At 44.6% G+C, this 19,863-nt stretch overlaps 1 protein-coding gene across 1 annotated transcript in view; it reads right to left on the minus strand.

The window, feature by feature from the left end:
- Window positions 1-19,863, minus strand: part of Polr1a (RNA polymerase I subunit A) — a 62,044-nt gene that overhangs the window by 35,785 nt on the left and 6,396 nt on the right. The window contains exons 4-13 of the mRNA XM_075983840.1: window positions 17,585-17,692; window positions 16,660-16,745; window positions 16,437-16,540; window positions 12,460-12,567; window positions 10,282-10,387; window positions 9,888-10,050; window positions 7,260-7,430; window positions 6,942-7,064; window positions 4,919-5,149; window positions 292-546 (exon numbers count right to left, since the gene is read on the minus strand). Of these exons, the coding sequence (XP_075839955.1) occupies window positions 292-546; window positions 4,919-5,149; window positions 6,942-7,064; window positions 7,260-7,430; window positions 9,888-10,050; window positions 10,282-10,387; window positions 12,460-12,567; window positions 16,437-16,540; window positions 16,660-16,745; window positions 17,585-17,692 (1,455 nt within the window). The remainder of the gene's footprint in view (window positions 1-291; window positions 547-4,918; window positions 5,150-6,941; window positions 7,065-7,259; window positions 7,431-9,887; window positions 10,051-10,281; window positions 10,388-12,459; window positions 12,568-16,436; window positions 16,541-16,659; window positions 16,746-17,584; window positions 17,693-19,863) is intronic.

The following is a 19,863-nucleotide window of genomic DNA, read 5'->3' on the forward strand; positions in this document are numbered from 1 at the left end:
CTAAATGCTATTATTCAGCTACTGAATCTGGCTCCCTGGGATGGCTGTGAGAGTCAGAGGACCAGAAGTCTGCTGTGAGACTGTCCCAGGTTTTATCCTAACATTTTAAGTCACAAGACAAAAATGTTTCACTGATTTTAGGCACTAAGAGCTGAAAAACACACTGTGAAGAACCTAGAACCTCCTATTCCACACACGCCTCTCCTGGAGCTGTCCACCAGCCAAGGTCCAGACTCAGCAAGGTAAGTCATGCTGGTGACAACCACGACACGGTCTCAAGGTCAGACTTACCTTGGGAACAAGATACTGCTGATCAGTGCAGGCCAGGACATAGGCTTCAGCTCGGCCTAACTCACTCTGGGGGAAGTGGGCATTCATCTCGTCTCCATCAAAGTCAGCATTATAGGCTTTGCAGTTGGCATAGTGAAGGCGTAGGACCTTTTCTTCAGGCAGAATGTGGGCACGGTGGGCCTGGATGGAGGGTCTGTGCAAGGTAGGCTGTCGGTTCAGTAGGAGAATGTCCCCATTCTTCACGTGCCGGCACACCTGGGGACACAGAAGGACGAGTAGATGAGTGCCAGTGGGAACATCTGCAATATCACCGATCCCTTCAAGGGCTTACCACACTTCACTTGTCAACTCTGTAGGCCTTGTGTTCTAGTCAACTAGATGAAAGGGGAGTTTTTGATCTACAGAAAAGCTCTACAAACTGAGAAATTCTCAATGGGCCCCTCTGCTCAGAGGTGTAAGGAGCAGACATGGGCGGCCACACATCTGTGCAGCAAGCATCACCTTATCCAAAATGCACAGCTGAGCAGAGCCCTAGTAGGCTCCTCTTTCAGAGTTAACAGAGAAACAGATCAAAAGTCCGCAAGACTGCATGCCTCCATGGATTTCAAAGAGCTCAACAGTTTCCCAAATCCTCCCAAGGTCACACATGAATCCCACAGTTTAGCAGTAATTAGACCAGCTTCTCACAGAATATCCAAGACTCGGAAGACATGGCTTGGTGAGCCTCAGTTCAGTGACCCTGAAAACATTTTGTGCTTCAAAAATTCAAAACAAATATAAAAGCTAAAAACTGTCATAATCTTTGAGGAAAAAGATCTGAAAATACCCCTTACAACATTCAAACCATTTCCTTTTAGCCTTTCAGGAGTGAGAAAGCATCAAGGTAAGCAAAAAGAAGGTATGTTTGTGCCACCCTGTTTACAGTAGGAAAGAAGTAGAAATACCCCAACTGTCCCACAGAAGTAGCTGTAAATCCCAGGGTATGCTCATTACAGAATGCTACACAGTGATAACAGATACTAAATTAAATCAATACTAGTCTGAGTGTGATGATGAAAGACGTATTAATACAAAGAAAAAAAAAGCCCTGCAGCATGTAAGGAGAGCACCTGCACATGGGAAAAGGTGAGAAGCGCCTCACTGCTAGGTCCCTGGGGCATGGACTCGAAAGGGAGTAAGGCACACAGTAACATCTGAACCATCACAGACAGGTCTTAATATTGTTCATATCAGAATACATACTACTTCTACAAATAGATTTTTTTTGTAAACAGGGTCTTGCTGTGCTGCCAAAGTTGGCCTCAAAATTATGGTCCTCCTACTCTGCCTGCCAGAGACGACTCAGTGTTAGGCAAAGGCACTTCCCACCGAGCCTGGTGGCCTGACTTCGATCCCTGGGACTCACATGGTGGAGAGAGTGATGTGCTCACTGAAGGGAAAAACCAGAAGATACAAACTTTAAAGAATAAAAAAGCACGAGAAATTTTCCCCATCTAGACAAAGACTGATCAGACTTCCCCTTTCAAACCCACTCTGTCGTGCTCCTTTGACAGAACACCTCTGTCTCAAAGCTGATTTAAAACCCAAATGACACTTTTGAAAACAACTACCATCAAGTGTCCCAGAGGACATGGACCCTTGTTAACTGTCTCTCTTCCTCAGGTCCCCTCTGGGCCGCAGCAGTTGGGAGGTGGGAGGAAACAGCTCTAGTATCCTGCTGTTGCCATGTGTCTGAGGGCACACTGAGAAGCTGGGCCTGTAAGCTGGTCTTCAGGCTGTGAAGAGATTTATTTCTTCCCTCCTTCCCACAGGCCGTGTCAGTTCTGCTCAAGTTCCATCAGAGGAGCAGTCTTAAAAGCACAGGGCCCGTGTTTTCACTTCCCAAGGAATTCCAACCTTTCTATGCCCACACCAGAGTCCTTCCTGTGTTTCCAAGGAGACCTGACCTCTGAAGATTCCCATGAGCATCTCTGCTCAAGAAACTGGCCGGCTCAGTGCGTCACAGCCTGAGGTTTTCTTTCCTTAGCGTCTCAAGGGAAAAGTTGGCCAGATCTGTGGTCTAGTCTCAAAAACACAGGCTGCGCTTAGGATCTAAGTCTAGTGAATCTAGCACAAGCAGCTTCACTGCAGCTGGGAAGAGATGTAGGCCAGTCTGCCAGACAGTGGCCAAGCCAAACAAAAACCTGGAGCACAGGGCACTCCCCTTGCCAACCCAAACCAGGGCTTTTCCTTTCTCTTGTCACTAAATAAACACTATGGTGAAAATTAGTGTGCCCCAGAGCCTGGGTCAGAGTTTGCAAAGGCAGGCATGGGGCCAGAGGCAGCTTAGGGTAGCTGCCAGGCAAAAAAACAAGCCTACACTATCCTGACCACTTCCTTCTTGATGAGGCCCAGGGGAAAGAACAGGGGTTACCTCTGTCACATGGAAAATGACCTTTCCGCCAACCCTTCCCCCCTCATCTAACCTGTAGGTTAATCCTTCGTCTCCTTCTGAGTCCTCTCTCTCAGGCCTTCTGCCCTGTCCTGTGCTCTGTGTAGTAAATGCCCAAACTCTTTCAAATGACAAACAAATTAGAAGTGCATTGAATACAGAAGTCGAAGCATCCTAAATTTACATAGCATTATTGACATTTTGACATGAAACTTGCCATCCCAAGTCGCAGGACCTGATGGGAGGACCACTTTTCTTTGCACAGGAATGGGGAACTCAAACACAAGAGAGATGGGCACACACACAGGGATAATAAAACGTACTGAGAGCAAGAAGCAGGGAAAGGGATAAGGGTACAGACTGTGTGCTGGTGAACACATCAAGGAGGTACCTAACGAATACCATCCGCGGCATGGCTTCCTAGTTTATAAATAAATATTTTCGGACACACATTCATCTGTCTACACTTGCTTTTACACTACGTAGTAAGAGCTAAGTAGTTGCAATAGCCTGTAAGACCAATTAAAGTTGAGATATTTACTATGATCTTAGGGAAGAGAGGGTTGGGCTGAGACTTGAAGGAACAGCAGAAATCAGCCATGGAGTCATACGGAGGGCAGAGCCCCAAGCATATGCAAAGCCTGAAAGGAGATGAAGCCAGCTGCAGAGAGCATCAAACAGTTTGGGTTGAAAGGTGGGACCAGTGGAGAAAGCAAAGACCACAGGTGGCCTCATGACCTTGGTAAGGGTTTGAGCCCAAGTAGGAAGATAATCAACTGAGCCACCCTAATTCACCGTCACAGCTATTCAGGGATCTCTCACTGGCACCATGTGATCTCCCGAGCACACTGCAGCTGAGCAACCTCCCTCAGTGGAGCTCCCGACCTACCGTTTGCCTAGCCCCACCTGAGCCCACAGAAGTAACCAGGTCACCTGAAGAAAGCACCCTAGTGCCTCTGCATTATCCTTACACCCCCATGTCAGACCGTTTCTGACTGACCTTTCAAATGTCCCTAGCTACTTACTGCCTATTTCCTCAACCCGAGGGCTCTGAAATCTGTCTCCCTCTATGCTCACAGGTGACTTTGGCTTCACCCTAAAGAACCCCTAAAGAACTACATACAAGAAACAAGAGCAGACACAAACCCAGCAAGTCCAGTCTCATCGCTCCCTAACTTCCCTGCTGCTCCCCAGCTCACATTCCCAGGGGACCTCCTCTTCTCTTTTCAATGTACTCTGCTCAATGAGTTTAACGTTTTGACAGCTTTTTCTTAATTCCATGGTCTCTCCCATCTAAGCTTCACACTTCTACTTTTTACAGATGAACCCTTATTTTCTCCAAAGTCATCTCAAATCTAGAAGGGCTAAAAAATGGTCTCTTTCCTTGACGCCTGCCCCTCTTCTCTCCTGATGGAAACTACGTTCCTCTCCTCTCAGCAGCCTCCAGGGCAGTGTCCCAGTACTTGGCCTTGATTCCCCAGCAGCCCAAGGGCTCACTTCTGGATGACAGCAGATATTTATTGGCAATCCCTGCTGTGTCCTTGCAAAGCCTGAGCACACAGTAGGACCTCAGTTCTAATGATCCCTCATCATGCACTCTTGAAACCTTTCTTCTCACTGCAACTGTTTAAGAGAACAGGAAGATTATTCTACATTTGCCTGGATTCATCAAAGTTAAGTGAAACAAACTTCTCAAATCCCTCACATAGCTCCAAGCAAAAAAACCTAACAATGTACCAACATGACAAAGAACAAAATCAGTATCTTGACCTATCTATTGGTCTGAATGGTGTCCCTGTCACCAAAGCAAAATGGCATAGAGCACAATTTAATTCAAGTAGTGTTGCTGTTCTGATGGAGTGGAACTATAAAAACAAGGAAAGCGAGGACGGGCCTATAGTGCTGCTGCTAGCATTGGACAGCAATAGGAACAAATGGTCACCATGCCAAGCCCAGAGTGTCTCTGCTCTTCCAAAGTTCCTTCTAGACAGGTGGGAACTTTGTCGTGTTTGTACCCATTATTACAAACGGCCAATCTCAGAAATGCTAATTCAGTATGAGGGCTGAGTTCAAATTGTATTTCTCCCTAGCTCCAGCGAAGCTGCTCCTGATCTGAGTACCACCTTTCAAGTAGCCCCTTGCAAAGGTAGCATGCAGGAACCAGAAGGAACTAATCATAAACCTTCATTCACTCACAATTTTTGTCCCGTGGGGCTTAGGAGCGCCTGTGGCTGGTGTCAAGAGCTGTTTGGCCACAGCTTCCCGCTGTGTAGCATCCACTGCGCTCAGGGCTGTGCGACTGCCATCCTCATTGATGACCATGGAGGCTCCTGGGTGCACGTTGGGTCCATTAATGACTGCTTGTCTCAGTTCCTGCACGTTCCAGGGGGTAACTGGCTGAGGGTAGGTCAGTTTTGTGGCAAATACCTAGAAACAGGATTGCATGTTAAAATTCAAGAGGGGCAGACAAGGTTCCAGGAATACAAAAACTAACAAAATGAATTATCTGATATTCTTCCAAACTGTAGGGACCATCCGCTTAGCCAAGGCTTTCGGTAGGCAGAACGACATCTGTCTCCTTTGTGGAGTCATTGCGCTTTGCTCGCTCCCTTAAGGGAACAAACTGAGTAAATGATGCATTAGTTTCTTAAACGCACGCTGAAACTTTACAGGTTTGCCAATAAAATCAGGATCGCCAAAGGAGTGGTATGGGGCACTTGCTTGAGAGCCACCGAATCCTCCACATCTTAGCAGGCATCACTAACTGCTAAGGGTACTTGTGCTGAGCCCAGGCGTAGCATCAGCCAGTGGCACTTGAGGGGAAATGGATTTGCAATTCTGAGACCCGAGAACATTAAAAAGTTCTTTTGTCAACACTAGACTGAAACCTGCTCTAAAACAGGTGAGTTCTCTACAGTTAAGAGAGTTTCTGAACCACTGATTTTTATTTATTTGATACTTCAACATATACACAAGTGCATCAAAGACTTGGAGTTCAGGAAGTTAACACCCCAGGTCCTGTGCAGGAGCAGGGTAGGAGCCCTGCCATGATCCCACCTCTTTAACTCTGTGCTAATGGACTTATCTACTGTTTGGTCACCACTTGGCCCACAGCTTTAGGAGACACTAATCTGGAATGTGGTTTCCTGCCAGACTTTAGCTCCTTATCTCCCTGTGGGGGAGGGGAGGAGAGCTGCAGTTTTACCCACTCTGTTCTTCCTGGTTCTCTTGTAACAACCCCTGGCCTCCACTACTCTGAGAACTGGGGTAGAGTAGGGGCTAGTAAGTGAACAGCATTAGAATCTCTCCTCAGGATACAAGCTATTAGTAAATAAACCAGACACTCTAGGCACTGAGGTCAAAGCTAGGGTGGCCTCTACATTCTGTCTAGAGAAGAAAATGAACATGCGTAGGCCTTTCCTTCTAGGGCTTCACACCTAAGAATACAGTTAGCTTTCATAGCGCCTTTCTTTGGTATGAGTCCAGCTTTCTGCTGCAAGGACCTGCAGTTCCTGGGAGCCACGGAACACAGGGTAGGGCCTTCTCTGCCTGTTCTTGACACAGCAGGCTCTTGCCCAGGAAGCCAAAATGTGCCGGAGAATCACAACACTTTAGCTCTGCTCATTAGCAACTTCCCAAGAGATGGAGGGTGGCGTGTAAGGAAATGAACTTTGCACAGAGGGAATTAAACCATCTTCAAATTATCGACCTCAAGGCCCATTACGGAGGAGTCTGCCGGAGAGCTGCTGCTAATGAGCGCCAAGGCTTTAACTGGTGGGGAAGTGAGAAAAGGAAGCTGGCTCGCCAAGGGAACAAATGGTGGACAGGCGAGCCACTCATCCCTGGAACTGGGAGGGACAGGTGACACACGTTGCCTTTCTGAGGGCTTTCCTACTCTCCACGGTCAGACACCCACATGGGATTGAAAGCCCCTTGCCCTCTCCTTTTCCCACCATGGACTCAGCTGGACATGGAAGGTTTAAAAACTAGGTTAAGACTGACAAGAATACGATACAGACACAGATGTGGAATAACCTCGGTAAAAGGATGGCAACACTGTTCTGCACCTCCAGTTCCTCCCCACATGTGAAGCACTAGATGTTCTCCCCACCGCAGCTATGATCGACCAGCAAACTAAACTCTGCCCCCAGACCTTTATGGCACACCAGCTATCTCCCAGCTACCACCAGCAAAATGAGGCCTCTCCCCAGCAACACACCAAGGGAATCCCAATCTCATTCGTGTTGATGTACATATCTGGGCAAATGACTGAACGGGCAGCATAGTCGACTCGCTTTCCCATCATGTGCTTCCGGAACAGGCCTTCCTTCTTCTCAAGGATCTGTAAGGAGCAGAAGAAGTGACAGTGACAGAACACCAGGTAACTCCACTACGCTTACTATTTTCCTGCTTCTGTGGCAGTGTGGATAATGTGCATTTATAAACATGTGGATGGGAGCTGGGGACGTACACCAGCTGTAAGCTGTGTATTACGGACCCTCACCAACTTGTGATGGGAATCCAATTCCCTGCTCACCTGTCTTATGCCAGGGTACTTTTCCAACATTAATTTGTCCATCTCACTGTCAAACACAATATTGACGTGGCTCTGAAGGCGAATCCAAATGTTGTAAAGCTTATCTGTGAGAGATTGGCCTGGAAGCATACTTAAAAAGGATCGGTCGATAACAACTGAAGATTCATTTTCCTGGGAAGACAAACCCAAAGGAATAGGAATGATTAGAGAAAAACCTGTTTTTACTCAACCTAGTTCTGATTAAAAAAAAAAAAATAAGAGCTCAGCCTTGGAAATGCTAAAACTGGAGTTTAGCCTCTGAAGCTGACAGAAGACGAACTAAACTTGTCGTACGTATCAGTACACATCAGCCCCATCACATACCTATCAGCTTGTCTCTTTTAGTAGTAAAGTGAACTCAAAATTCATAAGCAGAGCAACACTGTGCTACGCACATGAGAAGCTGAGGCAGGAGAGTCTTGAGACCCTCCTGGTATACATAGAAAATCCTATCTCAAAAATCAAAACTAAACTAAGATTTAAAAAAAATATGTGTGTGTGTAGGCTCCTATCTTAAGCTTCCTAATGTCTTGTGCACCAAAATAAAGAGAGCCTTAGCAGCCCTTCCCTTGGGTACTCTACTTCTGAGGCTTCTCCCAGACAAGAGAGTTTCATGTGGAGTTGCCTCTTTAGTTAAAGGTTTAGGAAAACGTGCCTTGGTGAATTTATAAAAATGCGGGTGGAATGCTTGCTGCCATGCAGGAGTTCCACCCCAGCACTGCAGAAACTGTGTGATGGTACACTCTTGTAATTCCAGCACGAGGTAGCAGGAGGAGTAAAGTCTAAGGTCAGTTTTGGCTATATAGTGACTTAAAGGCTAGCATGGGGTACATGAGATGCTATCTCCAAATAATAATAAACAAATAATAACAATAATAATATTACTATTATTTTAATGTAGGTCAAATAATTTCTTAAAAAGAAAAAAAGGCTTCCCATATAGTACTGTAGGTTTATAAGTCCTAAAGTGGGTTAGATTAAGTTACGGGCTGATCCTCAAGCTTAAATACTTATCTAATCACTTAAAAATATTTCTATCCCATGTCCTGTCTCTTCTGCTTCTCCTGTTATCTGCTCAGGAAAGAGAAGTACAGAGATCCTAGAATGTCTTAGAGCACCACCTACTGGCCAAATTGGGCTGCAACTGGCCTAGGTGTTAAAGTCCTCCACTGTAGTTTAAACGAGAGAAAAAACTATAGGTGTATCAAGGTTAAGGGCAGGTGATAATCCAATAATTATAGTGTCATGGTGATAATCTGGGTTTGCCCCCACAACCAAGGAATAAAGGAATCATCTAGGAGGGTACATGTAGTTCTGCAGGCAACATTATGGTCTCTTTCATCATGTGCATGACGGCAGAGGCATGTAGAGCTGAACCCATGGCCTATACAGCATTTGCTGGTTCAAAGCCACATGATTACTGTTGAAATGAACAAGATCTTGTCCACTGGCTTCTAGTCCCTAGGAACTGCTCCCGGGAGAGCACTGCTATGGGAATATAATGATGAACACAAACTGGGAAAAGGACAAGAATATGCCTAATTAATCAAAGGGAAATTGGCTTAAGGATCAAGATGGCACTGATTCTTCTCCAGAGATCAAGCCCTGTTATTACAAAAGTTTATCTCTACTCTGAAGGGACATTAAAATAAAATTTTTAGTCCTGGTCACTGGATTTGGTTATGTTATGGTTTTGTTTCCCATACTGGACCAGGGTCTGCAGATGGGAACTCTCTCTTACACTAAAACCTGTTAAAAGACGCCTATACTGACTGAAGTAAACTTCAGCAGAACCAGAGAAAGTTTCAAGGAGCCATGCAAAGCTAAGTGCCCAGGGGCAGTTTCAAGGAGCCATGCAAAGCTAAGTGCCCAGGGGCAGTTTCAAGGAGCTGTGCAAAGCTAAGTGCCCAGGGGCAGTGGTGTCAATTTGTGACGTCACTGGCTAATAGCAGGACTGTCTGAGTAGCTGGCAGGGAGTCTGAGAGGCTGTCTCTCCAAAGCTGGAGAAGGCCATTTCTATTTGCATCCTGACTGCATTTCGGGGATGAGAGTGACTTTAGCAAGTATTCTAAGTACCCAATTCAGCTTTATGTTCACTACAGTTAGTATAAGACCCAGAATAATGAAAGGGGTAAGGAAATGTCAATAGGAACAGTCTTATTCTAGAAAACCCATTCTATATTGTCCTGGCTGCATTGCTGAAGTCCTTATTGAGCCTACAACACACATTCTTAGAGCCCGAGGGAAGACTGCTTGCCTTAGAGCAGCTAGTGGTGCAGAGCAGCCTAGGTGTGAAACCTCACCATAACTACATACACTACAGCGGAGATGAGTCCAAGAAATCAAAGGGACTGACGAAACCATGGCACTGTCATTGGGCACAGAACCTAAACTACACCTAGATTTATCTAGAATCAGGCCTGTGTTTGTCCCAACAATTCATACTGCCCACCATGGGTGCTGTCCACTGAATTAACATCTTGCACAGCCATAGGTTCTGTGCCTGCAAAGGGTTAGAACCAAGTGTGTAGTTCTTATCACACCAATCATTAACCAAGCCTATTATATCAGTACCGAGGCAGTCCTGACCTTGTCTGTGGTGAGCTCTGTCACCTCACAGGGTAGCTTCTGTTCTTGGGCCATCAACGCCAGAAGTTTCCGGATCAAAACTGCATCCTTCATGACAGCTTGCAAGTTCACGGTCTGGCCGTTAGTAAACATCTGGTCCCCCAGGCGGTTGACGGGGCGATATCTGCAGAGTGACATAAGATTCTTCAGCCTCTTAACCTATTTACTGAATTAACACAACACAACCAACTCAAACAACCATCCATGTCTAGGACAATCAAATAACAGAGAATGCTCTGGCCACTACCTGCAGCCTTGGGCTGACAGTTTGATTTCTCAGTGCTCTAGCCTTTCCAGTCCTTGCTCAATACCTCTGCCCACCCTTCTCATGCAAAGTTAAGTTCAAATCCATTACCTGGAAGGCGGCACCACTATGAAATCTAGAAAGAACATACTAGGGTTGAAACTGGACTCCATGCCAATATCATCCAATCCCGAAAAAAGGTAATTCAGGAAGAATCCTGCATTTGAAATAGAAACCAACAAGACTATTTAAGCCGATGTATAAAGATATAAAAATATCACTGAGAAAAAAAAAACCTCAAGGTATGGCAATGTGGGAGGTCCTTCTGTATATGTGCTGCTTTTATTAGTTAATGAATTACTGCTTTCGGCCAATGGTTTAACAGAATATAGCCAGGCTGAAAGATATATATATATATAGAGAGAGAGAGAGAAAGAGTAGGTGGAGTCAAAGTGAAGCCATATAGCCACAGCTGGGGACAGATGTGCCAGAACCTTGTCAGTAAGCCACAACCATGTGGCGATACACAAATTAATAGAAATGGGTTAATTTAAGATATAAGAAATATGCTTAAGTTATTGGCCAAACAATGTTGCAAATAATTTGGTTTCTGAGTGATTATTTCAGGTATGGGCAACTGGGAACGAACAAGCAGCCTCCACCTACAGTATGGGATCATATGTAGTTAGAAAACAGTTTTTCATAAAAACAAACCAAAACCAGCCTGGGTATATGACAGCTTGTGTGCAAGTTAGATAACAAAAAGACACTCAGGGACAATAAGTAAGTAAGAAATGAGCTGTGCAGGAGCATGAAATTGTTATCACCCTCTTGATGTGTAATCTTATATACATAATTAAATATTTGCTACTTTGGACTCTAGACAAACTTAATCAAAATTAAAAAAAAAATCAGGTCAAAATAAAGTTTAGCCTTTTAAGAACAAAAGATAAGCCGGGCGGTGGTGGCGCACGCCTTTAATCCCAGCACTCGGGAGGCAGAGGCAGGCGGATCTCTGTGAGTTCGAGACCAGCCTGGTCTACAAGAGCTAGTTCCAGGACAGGAACCAAAAAGCTACAGAGAAACCCTGTCTCAGGAATAAAAAAAAATAAAAAATAAAAAAAAAGAACAAAAGATAAACTGCGCAGTGTAGCCTTTAATCCTGAGTTCAAGGCCAGCCTGGTCTACTTAGTAAGTTCAAGGCCAACCAGGGCTACGTAGAGAAACCCTGTCTCAAAACCTCAGGGGAAAAAATGTAACATTCTTTCCATGGGTATGCCAAAGCCAATCTTCTGCAAACTGGATCAAAGACATATTTTTAAGTTTCAGGGGACCTCCAACAGCTTGGAGAAAACAAATAAAACCTGCCATGGAGAGCATCTTGCTAACTTGCCTATGCTTTCATTTCTGATAACCTGTTAACGCCACGCTTGTCTGTGAGCACTTAGCAGAGACCACAAGCAGTGTCCCTGAACAGCCCCTCAGAAGAGGGATGCAAGGACTTGAGTATCCTGCATAGATTGATACAGATTTAAAAGAGAACAGAGATTTCCCTTTCTGTGGGGAACTGAAATGTACAAAAGCTCATTCCTTGATTCACAAAATGAATTACCATAGAACATTTAAAAGATTTTTATCTGGGGCTGAGATGGAGTTCAAGACAGGGTCTCAGTATGAAAGCCTCAGCTGTCTTAGAACTCACTCTGTAGACCAGGCTTGCCTGGAACTCACAGAGATCCACCCGCCTCTGCCTCCTGAGGGCTAGGACTAAAGGTGTGCATCACCATGCCCAACTAAAACATCTTTTCTTAAAAAAAATTATTTTTATTTATGTGCATTGGTGTTTTGCCTGCATGTATGTCTGTGTGAGGGTGTCAGATCTTAGAGTTACAGACAGTTGTTAGCTGCCATATAGGTGCTGGGAACTGAACTCGGGTCCTCTGGAAGAGCAACCAGTGCTCTTAACCACACTAAGCCATCTCTCCAGCCCCTTAAAACATTTTTTTTTTTAAAACTGGCATTTAAAAATAGATGCCAATGAAACTTCCAGAAATGTTATCAGTGTAGGAGTGACTGGACTCAATTATATCAATTTCTTGGTGCTGGGTGTGAGCTGCCCCTGCTCCTTTATGGCTCTAAGTTAATGTGCCCTGAAGCCTGCCCCAGACATATGGATGGATTCAGGCGAGAGTTACATTAATTAGAACTTTGGTTAAGGAAGTAAGAGGGTGGACTAATGAAATGAACCAGGAAATCAAAGGTCACAGATAGAGGCTGTTTCTCTAGCACCTTCGTTCTTCCAAATGGCAAAAAGATGCTCTTGGGCGCTGCTAGGTGTCAGGTACCCTCGCTTCCCCAGCAGAGCGTCTTCAATTCCTGGAGCTGCCGGTACTCCTTCTGTAATGAGATAGATCCTTTTTTTTTTGTCCCCATTCCAAAAAATTTGAAACTTGTCCACAAACCTCAAACTTTTCAACCCAGATTTCCACCTGTACTCTAATTTCCAGAATAATGAAAACAAAATAACACATTATCATACAAAACCAGAGAGGCAGAGCAATAGACAATCACCAATAGCTCACAGTATTAATGGAACTATTTTCAGTGTTAAATAAGTAAGTACTTTACACGACACTGAAACCTTGCCAGGAACAGTGGTGCAGGCCTATTACCATCAGGAGGAGGATGCAGAAGGATCAGGAGCTTCAGGACAGTGTGGGCTACACAATGAAATATTACCCCAAGACTACAAAAATCTTCTATGGATTTCTCTTCTCTCTTTTCGGTTATTGTTATTGTTTGCTTTTGTTTTTGAGACAGGGTTCTCTGTGTGTAGCCCTGGCTGTCCTGAAACTTGCTCTGTAGGCCAGGCTGACCTTGAACACACAGAGATCCGCTTACCTCTGCCTCCCAAGTGCTGGAATTTATTTTCTGCATGGATGTATTTTCACCAGAACTCTGTTCATTTGGTGATATCAGAGGAAAACAAGAACAATTGCTACCAAGTTTTCATCTAACTGACCACTATTCTGTTTGTTACTGAGACTACCTTATATAGCCCAGGCTAGCCTTGGAGTCCTGAGCCTCCTGCCTCCACCTCCTGAGAGCTGGGTTTAGATAGTTTATACTACCAAGCCCAGTTTCAATCACCAATTCTTTTTCCCTGTTTTTTTTTTTTCTTCCTCGAGACAGGGTTTCTCTGTATAGCCCTGGCTGTCCTGGAACTTGCTCTGTAGACCAGGCTAGTCTCAAACTCAGAGATCTGCCTGCCTCTGCCTTCTGAGTACATCACCACGCCTAGCTCCAATCACATTTCTGGCTGCATGAAGTTTCCTAATGTACTTAACCAAGGTTTTTTTGTTTTTGTTTTTTGGTTTTTCAAGGCAGAGTTTCTCTGTAGCTTTGGAGCCTGTCCTGGAACTAGCTCTTAGAGACCAGAATGGCCTCGAACTCACAGGGATCAACCTGCCTCTGCTTCCCAAGTGCTGGGATTAAAGACATGCACCACCATCACTAGGCTTTAACTATACTCTTCTATTTGGACATCCAGCTCGATTCTAGTGTTCTGCTTTTCTAAATAAACAATGGGCTGGGATACTAATTACTGGTAGAATATACGTTGCACAAATGAGGCCCTGGGTTCAATGTTCAGTATGAAAACAAGTAACATTATCTTTATACATATGGTATTCACCAGAAAGGGTTACAGAAGCAGAAGTAATACTTGTGGAGATTTTTTTCTTTATTGTGTGAATGTGAGAACACATGTACCACCATGCACACATGGAAGTCACACATATGAAATTTTGGGGAGTTGGTTCTTTCTCCCAGTATGGGTTCTGGGGACAGAACATAGATTTGGACCCTAAGCACTTTCATTCACTGAGTATTCTTGCTAGTCCCTGTGTGAAGATTTCTACAGATTCAAATATACCGACTTTAGAAATATCACCTTAGTAGGTGAAATTGGCTTCTCGGACTAGGCAAAATCTTTGAGAGGCTGATTACTAGCTATGCACAGATTAAGCAGAAAATTTTATTTAGGGTTGCCATTTAAGAGGCCAACTTCTAACACTCAGATGAAGAACAAAAGCAATTTAAGTATCCTGTAGGCTCAAAATTGTCAGCATTTCCTGTGATGCCATACTAAAATGAAGCACTGCTCAATTTCCCCTTTTCTGGATCTATCAGGCAGGAGCCATGCTGTGCTTGTGCTCACAGCACCAGACAGTGGCTAGGACACAGGTGACGGCTGCCAGCAGAGAACACACATTCTGCATATTCTAAACTATTCATAAACAACATCACTGTTTTGTACTTTTAGCTCATCTTTCCCTTAACTAATAAAAAATAAAACCGACTAATCTACCGTGGAGTGGGTGTGTACGTAATAGTGGATGGCAAGGCAAAGGTCAGGGGACAACTTTCAGGAGTCAGTTCTGTCTTCCACCATGCAGGACCTGGAGACTGACCTCAGGTTGTCTGGCTTAGCCGAACCATCTCGCCAGCCCAATGTGGGTAAATAACATTTAAATGTTATTTATGCCGGGTGTGATGGCACACACCTTTAAGCCAGTACCTGGAAGACAGAGGCAGGATGACCTCTGTGAGTTCTAGGACAGCCTGGTCTACCTCGAGAGTTCCAGGACAGCCAGGACCATGAAGAGAGACGCTGTCTCAAACTCCTTCCAACCAAAGAGTTATTAAATAAAAAACAAAAACAAACAAACAAAAAAATCAATCCTAAAGCCAAAACAAAGACTATTTTCTACAGGTTTCTAATGCCCAGTCTTTTGGTTGCACCTTATTTTTGCAGTTACAGCAAAAGATTGCCTCACATGAATGGGCTTTGTTGTGCCCAGATTAAGACTCCCATAGAGGGACCACCAGAGAGGTCCAGGCTATAATAATACAGCCTGATTATTATGATTATAATCAGCATAATACAAACATGTTTGGAACCCCTGTCTCTAAATGACCCCGTTACAGCAAGGTAGAGAGAGGAGTTGTATCTCCTCTGTGGGGTAAGCTTTTAAAGGCATAACTACAACGACGTTTTTTGAAGTTGCTTTGGCACGGGTGTAAGGATTTTTGCTCCCTCCCATCCTGCTGAGTCAGCTTTATCCTTGTTCTTAGAGCAAGGCCATCTTTATCAGCCTGTACCAGGTGGCCAGGCATAATTTCTAAGGTGGGAGAAAAAAGGCCACTATCTTCCTAAAAACAAGCAAATCTGGGTTTCTATTTTTAAAACATTCTGCTAAAAAATTCCTTTTCGTCCCTTTAAAAATACGGGATGAGGGTCCCACAGGCTTGACTAAGACAGGCTACCTTCCCTGGGCACTGCCCCCTAACTGGAGCTATTCTCTAAAATTCTGAACATCTGTTTTCAATGTCTCAGCATTTTCTAGGATAGACTGGGGGCGCGGTAGCAACTGTCAAAAGTGTCAGTGTGAGGAAATATTTCCATGGACATTCGCAGGTAAGGGAAGGAAAATCCACTCTTGCGCTGTTAGCTGTTCACCATCAAACAGCACTTAGCAGTCTTTCAGGGTATGGGATCTCACTCTGGGTACTAGAAAACAGAAAGGCCATGACCAGAAAACCTGGCACGCTTCAAATGAGTGTGTAAGTTAGTTAATAGAGCCACACCTACACTAGTTCTGATGAGTGCTCAGGGAAATCTACAGTGTTACAGGGGACAAACTAAATAGAGATTGTATAGGAACTCACTGTGCTTGCTACCCTGTAAGTCTAAGTTGAATCTACAAAGGTTATTAAAAATCAGTACACAGAGCCAGGCGGTGTTGGTACACACCTTTAATCTCAGCACTTGGGAGACAGAGGTAAGTGGATCTCTGAGTTTGAGGCTAGCCTGTTCTACAGAGTGAATTCCAGGTCTACACAGAGAAACCCTGTCTTAAAAAAACAAAAATAAAACAAAACAAAACAAGAAAACAAAAACAAAACAGCAACCCTTGCCAGAGTCTCAAAGTAAAAAAAAAAAAAAGAAGATAAAGCCAGGCAGTAGTGGTTCACGCCTTTAATTTTAGCACTTAGGAGGCAGAGGCAGACAGATCTCTTTGAGTTCGAGGCCAGCCTGGTCTATAAGAACTAGTTCTGGGACAGGCTCCAAAGCTACAGAGAAACCGTGTATTAAAAAACCAAAAAAGAACAAAAGAATACTCACTCTCCAGACCCAAGAAGCCAGCACTCACCTGAGGTGACACATGCATGGCTAGAGCTCCTTAGAGACCCAGTCTGCTTACCTGGGGGCTCTGCATCCTTCTGGCCAGATTTTCTGTGCACCGTGGCTGGGTATGTAATGGTTAGCTTACTGTTGTGTTCCTTTCTAACCACTGACCGTCCGGTCCTACACATGAGAATACGTGCGGGGAGAAACAAACCCCAATGAGACATTTAGCAATGGTGCTGGGTGACTGGCCAAAGCAGCTCAACCAGGAATGGGAAAGGCTGGTGGACAATACTCACTTGCAGTGCGGACATCGCTTAGCGGCCATATGCGTCTTCCAGAAGTGAGCAACAAGTTTGCTCCTGCTTTCACAGACATTTTTCACCTGTTTAAAGTCAGAGAATGTTACAGTGCCTTATTTTAGGTAGTCTCACTTTGTAGCCCAGATTAGCCTAAGATGTGTGAGATCTTTACTGTAGATTAGACGTGTACTCCATGCCTGCACTGCAGTGTCATTCTGAGGAGATTACAATCTCTATGTAGTTAGCAGTTCTCCACTTTAACTAAAGGAAATCATCCTGGTAGCTTGAATGAGAAATACCCTCTGTAATGCTCAGGCATCTGAATACTTGGTCCCTAGTTGGTGGCGCTGTTTGGGTAGGTTATGGAACCTTTGGGGATTTGGCCTGGCTAGAGGAAGTCTATCAGTGGGCACTGTCTAAGAGTTCATAGACTTGCCCCACTTTCAGTTTGCTCTCTGCTTCATATTTGCAGCCGATTTCTTAGTCTGGGGCCTCCCGCCATCACAACTCCACTTCTGGAAGCATAAGAACAATAAACTCTGCATCCTTAAGCCGTCTTTGTCATGGTGTTTTATTTATCACCGCAACAAAAAGTTACTAAAACACACCCTTACTTAAACAAAACGTCCCACAAAACACTCTTTAACACAGCTATCTGGGGGTTAGAGAGATGGCTCAGCGGTTAAGAGCACTGGCAGCTCTTCCAGAGGTCCTGAGTTCCATTTATTTATATTTTTTATGTATGAATGCTCTGTGTGTATTCCTACATGCCAGAAGAGGGCATCAGATCCTATGGATGGCTGTGAGCCACCATGGGACTGAAACCTAAGTCAACCCTGAGAAGCCAGAAACGTATGCAGAAGATGGCACAGAGAAACTATGTACAGAGAATGTTACGGAAAGGGAGATGGTGGTAACTCACATGTGCACCTTGGGACCCCAAGAGGTTGTTCTGTAGAATTTTGTTTGTGTATTCTTCTAACTCTTCTTGAATTTCAAAGGCAGAAGGATCAGCAGTTTCTTCCAGAAACTGAAACAGAGGAAGACTATTGTAATACCTTACAGTAACTGTCTGATGAACAGTAGGGTTAGGGCTGGCCTCTTCAAGGACTGAGATCAATCTAAGGGAGGAAAGGAAGCCTGAGTTACTGTGCTATACTTACACACAGTGAAGTGGGCTAGGGATGTGGTCAGTGGTGAGCGGAGCATTTGCTTGCCTAGCACAAACAAGGCCACAGGTTTTACCCCGAAACACAACAACAAATCCTTTTCTAGTGACTGTGGCCTGGACTATTTGGGTCAAATTAAAGACTGCAAAGACCTGAGACAAAAGTGTTTCTAACACCTCAATTCTCTGAAGAGCTGATAGGTCAATGGGGAAGCAGCAGGCCAAACTGAAGTAAAAAGAGGGGTCCAGTGAGGTCAGTGTATATGAGCTGGGGATCACCCAGTACTCTTATGCATCTCTGTAGAAGATACTGGCACAGATGTCTCTGAGAGGCCCTGGAAAACTGTGTAGAGATAGCCCTGACCTCAAATTCATTTTCTAACTCATCAATTTCTGTAGGCCCATATTTCTATATGGTGTGGCAGCCAGACTCTGAAGCCATAGCCCCACCTGAGGCAGTCATGTAGCGTTAACAAAGGGTCAGGATGTTGTTATTCCTTTCTTTGTAATTTGGAGGATGCCTGATAGAGATGCTGATTCAAGCCTACATGACAGCTAGCATACAGAGCAGACAGGTAGTTGTGGAGGTGACAAAAAGCCATTCACCTAGTTACCTAGGAGACAGAATGCTAATGTATTCCCCCTAAGTTAAGTTTTGGTATAAAGACTGTTTGGGGAATAAGCAAAAAATTTCTTCAGGATGTGAACTGAGGATATCATGAGGGATCTCAGAGAATCTCCCTCCCAATGAAACCATGTGAGTCAAGTCTTTATTCCCATCTCCTCCACGCCGGTCCAGAGAGAGTTTATGTTGGGGTCTGGTAGAGAAATAATTGAGGGTCCGGGCTAGCACCGGACCCCAACAGATTTTATGCTTTTCATTTTGAAGCCCTCAATGATGAAGAAACAGAAATCAACACCAAGAATGAGCTGGGCGGTGGTGGCGCACGCCTTTAATCCCAGCACTCGGGAGGCAGAGGCAGGCGGATCTCTGTGAGTTCGAGACCAGCCTGGTCTACAAGAGCTAGTTCCAGGACAGGCTCCAAAACCACAGAGAAACCCTGTCTCGAAAAAACAAAACAAAACAAAACCACCAAGAATGAGTACAAAGGTAGTATCAAATGGGACATTGGCCACTTCCCAAACCCAACACACAGGCCTATTAAGGTAAGGACCTGAAGGGTCCCTCTCAGGAAACAAGCCAAGTAAGTACAACTGCACAGGTAGACCAGGGCATTAAGCCTGGACAATGAAGGTTTCAGACTGGGAATACCACCCAAGTGGAGAAGTAGCCTGACTCCTCTCTGAAGACAGCAACAGCACCTAGCAATCGAAAGTATGTATATGATGACCAGACATCAAAGGGTGCCAAATGTATACAGGATTATATTTCTGTTTGCATATTTCATAACAAAACAAAGAAAATAAACATAGGAGCCATGAGTACTTTTACGAAGATAAAATTAAATTTGGATAAGAGAAATCCCTAGAAACACGTAACTTCTTTGATTAAAGGCTTAGCAAAATCTTTATCTCCCTTCACTCTCTTGCAGGTAAATTTGACTGTGGGTTAATGGTTTAGCTTTGTTTTCTTGGAGGCAAAAAGGATGAGAATTTCTACTGTTGGCAGAAACTGGCCCAGGCTTTGAGACTGCTTTTCTATTGAGAGGGTTGTGAGTACCTAGTGCAAACCTCAGCTCTCTGCTTTCCCAAAGCAGGTCCTCAAGGCTCCCCAGCAGTGCTGAACTACTACAAAACACGATATGTCAGGCACTGATGCCTTGGCATCTCTCATCCTCTACAAATGCTTTCTTTCAGGGTGTTTTATAGAGAACTTCTTGAGACTGGAAAGATGGATTAGGAACTAAGAGCATCAGCTTCTCTCCCAGAGGACCTGAGTTAGGTTCCCAGAATGTACACGGCAGCTGACACCATGGAGATAGTTAGCCTCTCTAGCAGCAGTCAGAAGATCCAACAGTCTCCTCCAAGGCATCAGGCATGTTATGTAGAACACACATACACACAAGCAAAAC

Source organism: Microtus pennsylvanicus, chromosome 8 (assembly GCF_037038515.1).
Source record: "Microtus pennsylvanicus isolate mMicPen1 chromosome 8, mMicPen1.hap1, whole genome shotgun sequence".
NCBI classification, from domain to species: domain Eukaryota; kingdom Metazoa; phylum Chordata; class Mammalia; order Rodentia; family Cricetidae; genus Microtus; species Microtus pennsylvanicus.